The 8,524-nt window shown below is 51.9% G+C and overlaps 1 protein-coding gene across 1 annotated transcript; it reads right to left on the bottom strand.

Moving 5' to 3' along the window:
• Positions 1 to 529: 529 nt before the first annotated feature.
• On the bottom strand, positions 530 to 5,728 carry NEFL (neurofilament light chain). Its single transcript, XM_056321724.1, has 4 exons — positions 4,635 to 5,728; positions 3,398 to 3,522; positions 2,142 to 2,461; positions 530 to 1,132 (listed from the first exon to the last, which is right to left on the bottom strand). Exons 1-4 carry the CDS (start codon positions 5,685 to 5,687, stop codon positions 936 to 938), a joined length of 1,695 nt encoding a protein of 564 aa, XP_056177699.1. The 5' UTR covers positions 5,688 to 5,728; the 3' UTR covers positions 530 to 935.
• Between the last annotated feature and the right edge of the window lie 2,796 nt (positions 5,729 to 8,524).

The following is an 8,524-nucleotide window of genomic DNA, read 5'->3' as shown; positions in this document are numbered from 1 at the left end:
AGATGAGCCTCTCCAGTCCCTAGCAGCTTGGCTCAAGATGCAAGGCAGCTCGCTCAGGCAGCAGAGCGAGCTCCCCCATTGCCCTTCCCTCCAACATCTTTATTTTGAAATATGCAGGCATTGCTCCACATCTCAGCTGCACCTGCAGCCGTTCCTCCCTTTACACCACTGAACAGCTTCCTTCCACTGTTTAACAGCCACATTTGCATTTTGCTTCTGGTTTGCTAAAATTTTTTTTTTTTTGAAAGGCTAAAAGGAACTTGTGCTAGTGTGCACACTACAGCCTGGCAAGACCCATCACAAAGCTAACAGCACATTCCCACACCAGAGGATTTTCATCATTAAGACTTTCCACGGCAACTTTACAGCCCCATCAAGAAATTCTGTCCACTCATTAGTCCCCCAAGCATACCTGCTAGAGACAGAAACCAGTATCCCAGCTCCTGTTACACACGTCTGAGATGAGCCTGATACACCACTTCATCGACCTTTTCATTGCGTTGGTGACACACGACACATACAAGGGATCTGTGTGAGCATTTCTGTAACTTTATTGACTAGCTTTATTGCACATACTTATTGAAGCCTCCATTATTTTACCCACCCAAGGTTTCCACAATTATTTTAAATGCAAGTCAAAGGTAACTTTCATGTCCATGACTTATTTCCCCCCCTCCCCCATTTTAAATTGTAAGGTTCTGAATCACCCAAGAAAGACATAACCCCTGAATTCATACGTGTAGACCATGCGGCATTCAGGGAGCAAGCCAGTGGGTGCTCTGCAAGCATACTGATACTCTGCACAGAGAGAAACATCATAGATCATTAACTTTAAACCTCAGTGGTCACTGAATTAAATATGTGAGACTGCAATTTTAGCTCAGTCAATCATTTGTTCTGTTGACCTGATGAGAAAGCTAGACTGCCTAAAAACATCAAGCCTTCTTCTTCACTTCACTCTCTTCCTTTCCTGCTGCTTCTTTCTCTTCCTTCTCCTCCTTCTCTTCCTTCTCCTCCTCAGCAGTTTCCTCAGCAGTTTCCTGAGACTCCTCCCCTTCTTCAGCTGCTGTTTCTTCCCCTTCTCCTTCCTCTTCCTCACCCTCTTTGGCTTCTTCAGATTCTTCCTTAGCACCTTTGAAAGACAGACACATTTCACGTCCAGGTACCGTTCCTAACCCCAGTTTCACATGGACCAGTACACCAGCACCCTTCAACTCCACACATCTGGATGGCAGCCAGCTAAACACGACAGGGCTGGCAACTGATTTTGCATGGAAGCAGGGACATTTATCCAGGACTTGCAAGGGAGAACAAAACTATGCAACCAACTTGCCCCAGATTTGAGAAACACTTTACAGGTCTGTTCAAAATCATGGCCTTGACTACTACTGACTGTGGACTCACTGCTTTAAGCCTTATCCAAAGACTTGTACTCAAAAAGGAATCTTGCCATTGGCTCTTTAGCTCCAATTTAATTGTAATTCATCTTTACAGTACTAAACTCCTCAAATAGTTCAATGCATTTCAGGTATGTTTAGGTTAAATCCTCCAAAGCTATGCAACTGGAGGTGGGAAAAAGCAACTCTGGATAACATTCCTGTTTTCTTTAAAATACAAGCTTGGTGAATAAATTATGGGGCAGCAAGGAAGTGGCACGTACTTTGGCTGAATGAGAAAACTACCTTGGGCAACAGATACTGCTATCCACTGAACCCAACAGTTTCAGACAAAGAAACCATGGGCTACTCTCTGGGAGTTAGTATTTAGCTCAGGACGTCCTTGTTCCCTCTTTTTGAGGATGTCTGTAATAGCCAAGTACTGTTTGCTGCCGTATAAATGTACTGTTACATGTTGTTAAAGTGTTATCTTTCTTGGTTTTGAAAATTTGGAAATCAGTGGGTGTTTTTTTTCCTGTTCAAGGGAGTATCATCAGTCCTATAATCTGCCCAACACTGCACAATTACCTTCTCTTCAAAGTCAGGCTTTCCTGCTCAAATGTTGTGTGCTTAACGCCACAAGCCTTTGCTCATGTGAGCAGACAGTGAGAGAGGTCTAATCATTAGACTTCATCAGAATTTCTGGGTTTTACCCTGTATGAGGATGGAACATGAAAGAGGGATTACGAAAGTAACTGCAAGTACCTTCCTCCTCTTCTTCAGCCTCTTCACCTCCCGCTTCTTCCTCACCTTCCTCTTTCTCTTCTTCCTCACCTTCTTCTGCAGGGGCTGCCTTGGCTTCTCCCACTTTAGCAGCCTCAATTGTTTCCTCTATTTCAATTTGCTCCTCTTGGACATGACTGGAATAGTATGTAGGGAAGGAACGGGTTGTCATCAGGTAGGAGCTGGACTGGAGACCGCTGTAGGCAGACCTGCCAAAAGTCGGGGCAGTCTGGGTGTAGCCGCTGGTGATGCTTCCAACACTAGTGAAACTGAGTCGGGTCTCTTCACCTTCCAGCAGTTTCCTAGCAGAAAAAGAAGCAGCAGAAATGGTTATGCTGCAGCAGCATTCAGCTACAGACCCAAGACACTATGATGCTCTGAGCAGCACAAGCCCCAGAGACTGCAGACTTCGGAGTGCAAAAGCTAACCCATGATGAGTAACTACATGGCAGTACCTCTGTCTTCAGGAACTTAAAAAGTTTCAGGTGTGCATTACTAGTGAATTAATAATTTCCCTTGTTAGAAGAAATAATGGGGGAAAAACAGTCTAGGATTATGTTCCTACAGCAGGGGAAATTAGAGGTGTACTTCGGTAGCCTGTAGGGCTGCAGAGAACAATGCAGACATCACAATCCGATGTTGGGTTTAGCTGTTAAACAAGATTTTTAGGCACTTTCTCAATATTCCCCCTTGTGGCATTCCCAGAAACTGTTCCAGCATTTGCCATTTCTAACAGTATCTGGGACAAACAATTCCACAGGTATTTAGCAGCAATTATTTAGCTGTAAAGTATTTGCTTTGCAGGAGATTGCTCCCGTGAGTTAGAAACAGAGGCTGTTCTTAAAAGCAGGTGAGGAATTTCCAATTTTGAGGACACAGCCCAACTGCATTAAGAAGTTCCACTGGTACAAAATCTGTTTGCTGCATGTGTGGAACAGGGATTTTCACCTGTAAAGATGGAGAACCCAGATCACATATTGCCAATAAGAGTTCTGTATGTGCATACACACATACTACGATACTCCGTGAAGTTTGCTGCACTGAGGATTTTGCTTTAAGCTAGTATTCTACCTCAGAAGCACTGCTTCTCCAAAACAGCAAAACAGAGAAGACCCGAGTCAATTCTGTCATCCACCTGTGAAAATTTCAGCTGGAGGAATGATAAAATTAATTCTCTCTTCAGGAGAATGGGAACCCGATCAGAGTTCTGACTTACTGAGACATTGTCCCTATCATACCTATATGCTGCAATTTCGATGTCCAGGGCCATTTTCACGTTGAGCAAATCTTGATATTCCTTCAAGTACCGAGCCATTTCACTCTTCGTGGTTCTCAGCTCGTTCTCCAATTTGTTGATTGTATCCTGTTAGAAGAAACATTGACAGCGTAAAATTCTTAATTCCCTGGTGTCTAGCAATAATACCTTGCAAGGAATTTCTCCAATCCTGTAAACTTCATCTTGCTCTAGCAGACAGAGAAAACCAACAGCTCCAGCCCCCACCCTTAGCCAAAGGGGCACCGTTTACCAACTCTACATCTGCACCCCATTATCCCATCCCTATTTAATGCTATGAGCCCCATTTTCAGCTGTCCAAGGATTAAGGTAGGCATGAAATCTGCATCTCTCTTCATAGCCTCTCCATGCTTTTTCTAGTTTTAGCTTCAGGTGATGCTGCAGTGATGCAGCTAAGGCTTTATGGTATAGACAGGTGATATACGATGCGTTCTAGCACCAAAGCATCCTGCCTTAGGACCGTGGGACACGCTGCAGCTGCAGTGTGCTGTGCAGGGGCAGCGTGTGCTGGCAATGTCTGTGACAGCAGCCATGCCCCCCCGCCCCCACAGCGGGCAGGCACCCATGCCCCCAGCCACAGCCATGTCCCCCCTGACGATAGACAGCCGTGCCCCCTCCGACAGCAGGCTGCCAGTCGTGCCCCCAGCCGCAGCCATGATCCCCCCCCCCGCCCCCCGACAGCAGCCAGCCGTGCCCCCAGCCGCAGCCATGATCCCCCCCCCGCCCCCCGACAGCAGCCAGCCGTGCCCCCAGCCGCAGCCATGATCCCCCCCCCGCCCCCCGACAGCAGCCAGCCGTGCCCCCAGCCGCAGCCATGCGCCCCCCTCCCCCCATAGCAGCCAGCCGTGCCCCCAGCCGCAGCCATGATCCCCCCCCGCCCCCCGACAGCAGCCAGCCGTGCCCCCAGCCGCAGCCATGATCCCCCCCGCCCCCCGACAGCAGCCAGCCGTGCCCCCAGCCGCAGCCATGATCCGCCCCCGCCAGCAGCCAGCCGTGCCCCCAGCCCCCCGACAGCAGCCAGCCGAGCAGACAGCCATACCCCCCCCGCCTCCCGCCGGCAGCCAGCCGCATCCCCAACCATGACGCCCCCCGACGGCTGCCAGCCGTACCCCCAGCCGCAGCCATGCCCCCCCCCCGCCCCGCCGGCAAGCTCCCACCCGCCGCAACCCCCAGCCCCCCACCTGCAGGGCGGAGATGTCGGCGCTCTGCTTCTCTTCCAGCTCCTGCAGCTGCTTCTCCAGCGCCTCGTTCATGCCGCGGGTGGCCTCGATCTCCAGCGTCTTGGCCTTGAGCAGGCGGCGGCTCTCGGACACCTCGTCCTTGGCGGCGCGGACGGCGTCGGTGTTCTTGGCGGCGCTCTCGCTGAGCACGGTGAAGCGGCTGCGGAACCACTCCTCGGCGTTCTGCATGTTGCGCGCCGCCAGCTTCTCGTACTGGGCGCGGATGTCGCGCAGCGCGGCGGAGAGGTCGGGCTTGGCCGACACGTCCATCTCCACGGAGAGGTGCGCGTACTGGATCTGCGCCTGCAGCTCCGCCAGCTCCTCCTCGTGGACCTTCTTGAGGAAGGCCAGCTCGTCCAGCAGGCTGTCCACCCGCTTCTCCAGCTCCGCCCGCGCCAGCGCCGCCTCGTCCGCGCCCTTGCGCACCTCCAGCAGCCGCGCCTCCGCGTCCTCCCGGCTCAGCACCTCCTCCTCGTAGCGCGCCTGCAGCCCGCGCAGCGTCTCCTCCAGGCTCTCCCGCTCGCCCTGCAGCGCCTGCTTCTCGCTCGTCGCCTCCTCGGCGGCCAGGCGCAGCTCGCGGATCTCCTGCTCGTAGAGGGCGCGGAAGCGGGAGGGCTCGGCGTGCTTCTGCCGCAGCACCATCAGCTCGGCCTCCAGCACCTTGTTCTGCTGCTCCAGCTCATGCACCCGCTCGATGAAGCAGGCGAAGCGGTCGTTGAGGTCCTGCAGCTGCGCCCGCTCCTGGCTGCGGATGGACTTGAGGTCGTTGCTGATGGCCGCCACCTGGCTGAGGTCGAGGCTGTCCACCGAGTGCAGGAGGGAGCCCGAGGCGCTGGAGGCGGCGTAGCTGCGCCGCACCGACACGGAGGAGACGGGCGCCGACAGGCTGGAGTACGCCGAGCGCGCCGAGCTGTAGCCGCCGCCGCTGCGCATCGTCGAGACGTGGAGCCGCGGGCTCTCGGCGTAGCGCCGCTTGTAAGAGGGGAAGAACGGGTCGTACCCGTAGGAGGTCATGGCTGCGGGGGCCAGCGGCTGCTCTGCGCTCCGGCGCTCTCCGGCCGCCCCTATTTATGGCCGGGGAGGGCGGGCGCGCCGCCGCCGGGCGGGGCCGGGGAGGAGCGCGGCTGCGCTGAGGTACGGGCCGCGCCGCTGAGGTACCGACCGCGCCGCCCCGGGGCGGCTCCGCGCCTGGCTGCGGGGCGGGGGGCTGCGGTGTGCGGGGCTGCGGTGTGCGGCTGGGCCCCGCACACACGTCGCCTGCGCCCGGGAGCTGCCGGCGCCCGCCTGGGGGCTCCCCGGTCCCCTCGGGTCAGCCCGAGGCCGCTTGCGGGCCCACCTCGCCTCAGGCCTGGCGGCTGCTCCTCCAGCCTGCGGGCGCTGTGGGAACGCGCCGCTTTCCTTGGCCTCCCCTGCCCCGCAGGCCGCCCCGCCAGAAGCCCTGGGGAGGCTGTCGCAGACCCCCGTGGTGGCCAGGGTCAGCAGGCCCCTCTCCTCAAGCCCTGGGGAGGCTGTCGCAGACCCCCATGGTGGCCAGGGTGCAGCAAGGCCTAGCTCCTCAAGCTCTGGGGAGGCTGTTGCAGACCTCCATGGTGGCTGGGGTCGGGGCAGGCCCAGCGCCTCAGGGAGGCTGGGGTGCATGCAGTCCTCGCTGCTCCACAAAACCATCGGGCTGCATGTGGAAAGAGTGAATTTTTTTTCCTTCACTTCAGCTGTTGCAAGGTGTGCATGCTCTGCGAGTTCCCGCTGTCCTCAGCGTGTCCCTTGTTACAAGTGGTTCCTAATAAGCAGGTAATTACGTGAATGAAGAAACAAGTATGGGCTGTGGCTGGTAGTCCTGGCAGAACATATTAATATCCAGTTGCCTAGCTTTGCTTCCTCTGCTCTTGAGATTCTCCAGAGGCAAGTCTGTTAGAGGCTCGGGCCATAGGGACTGAATCCTTGCCTAATCTGGCTAATGCAGAGATTAAAATCGGACAGCTGCATTGCAGCTACCTCTGACCCCAATTATTAGCCACTGGTTGATTAAAGCAAAACAGTGTTTATGCAGTAGAGATTCATCAGAAGCAAGGTAGGAATATACTGAGCACAGACTTCATTGGATGCTCAAAAAGGCTACCGTAAATTGGCTCTCTGAGTCAGAAGGGCAACTGTCTTACAAAACAAACACTTCCAAGTTTTCTTCAGGGAGGAGTAAATGTAGACTTGGGTTGGGGGATATTTATAAAGAGATGGGTACCACAAAAAGACTTAGTTGCTTCCTAAAGAAAGGAGAAAGACTTACTAATATACGTGAATTAATCTGTATACCTGTCACTAATTGCAAAGGTACTTAAGCATTTCTGGCACAAAGGTATGTTTGCTTAATACCAGTCATCTACTAAAGGTAGAGCAGGGTTGATACAAACATGTTTCCTACTGGCTTCTAGTGATCTCAGACAGAACACTACCTGTTGTGTGGTATTGTTTCCATGGGTTTCAGGATACTTGAATATGAGGGATAATTAAGCTGTGAAGGGCAGTGGCCTATCAGAGGTACAAAGCTGCAGTCTCTTCATCTGAGCTCCTACTAGATGGAGTGAACTGTACAAAGCTAGTAAAGGCTCACACATCGTCGTATCACAGTAAAGCTGATGAGAGATTGTGTTTTGCAAATCTAAAGTGTCCCTGTGAAGATCAATGGAATTGCTTTCAATTTACAAGTGCTGCAAGTGAGGCTTCCACTCAAAATGCTATTCAGAATTTGTGATTTAAATTTCAGTAGCAATTGCATTCATGCAGGTTGGAACAGCTATCCATTATTCAGACGTTGAATATGCAAACTACAGCAGCACAGGTACAGTTTTAGGTGCTAATACATTTTAGCTTTAACAGGGATTGGGTCTGACTTTTGCTCAAAAGAGGCAGCTTGCAGAGCACCCAGGGAAGAAATGAGCAGTCTAGACATTGTAGCAGGTGAAAAGATGCGTGATGGGCTTGGTCAGAGATTCAGTGAGCTTTTAAACGCGGATTGTTCTGGGATACTCAACTAATGCAAGCTGATGTACCTAGTTTCGTGCCAATGGATTTATGCTAATCTCCCCTACATTCAGTTTGAGCGTAAGATTTAATTATTAATGGTATCATTTGTATGCCATGTATTAATAAATGAATATACCTCAGCTTCTAAAAATAACTGCACTTCATATCCCAGAAAAATAAGCTTTGTAACTGTAGGCTGTTAATATATGCTTTCTCATATTTTTTTAGGGAGGGAGAATGAGTGGAATCCCCCTTCCTCTCTGCCAGCAGTTTGCACTGGGAAGATGGGAAAGTGTGGCTGCAGACAGCCCTGCAGTGTCGAGTTTCACTGTGACTCAGAGGTAAGGATGAAGCTTTTTTACTCTAAGGAAAATCAAGCTGCTACTGAAGGCATCCTACTTTGGACACTTGTATTTCCAAGTACAAGGCAGTGCCAGCTCTGATTTCCCCATTCCTTTTTTCTCCCCTTTGTTCCTTTTTTGAATAATGCGGAGTATAATCTAACCCCTTGATGTGTTATTGTTAGAAAAATCGTTGAAGTAGTTGTGAACGGAGGAACACAATGAAGGCTGGCTTCCAGCTAGAATGAAATGGTCTCTGCCATTTGTCTCATCTTTGTTTAAGACTGCATTGAAAAAAGCAGGTGGGCAGGCACTAGAGATGAGCTGAGTCACCCAGCAGTTAGCGTTGTGTCCCTTTGCTGAAGCTGAACCTGCTCTTTTGCTGTTTTAGTTAAGTGTATCATGATTCCATCCAACACAAATCTTAAGCAGAAGAATCCCAAGTCCAGGTTCACCCCGTGAAAACTCCCTTAGGCTGGCTGACATAAATAA

This window comes from Falco biarmicus, chromosome 18, assembly GCF_023638135.1.
Source record: "Falco biarmicus isolate bFalBia1 chromosome 18, bFalBia1.pri, whole genome shotgun sequence".
Taxonomy (NCBI): Eukaryota; Metazoa; Chordata; class Aves; order Falconiformes; family Falconidae; genus Falco; species Falco biarmicus.
This window is presented reverse-complemented; position numbering and strand designations above follow the sequence as displayed.

Coding starts and splice junctions, on each gene's coding strand:
- NEFL (XM_056321724.1), bottom strand. CDS start 5,687: ATGACCTCCTACGGGTACGACCCGTTCTTCCCCTCTTACAAGCGGCGC. Junction 2,462..3,397: donor ATCGAAATTGCAGCATATAG/GTATGATAGGGA, acceptor TTTTTCTGCTAG/GAAACTGCTGGAAGGTGAAG. Junction 1,133..2,141: donor GGCTGAAGAAGAGGAGGAAG/GTACTTGCAGTT, acceptor TGTCTTTCAAAG/GTGCTAAGGAAGAATCTGAA.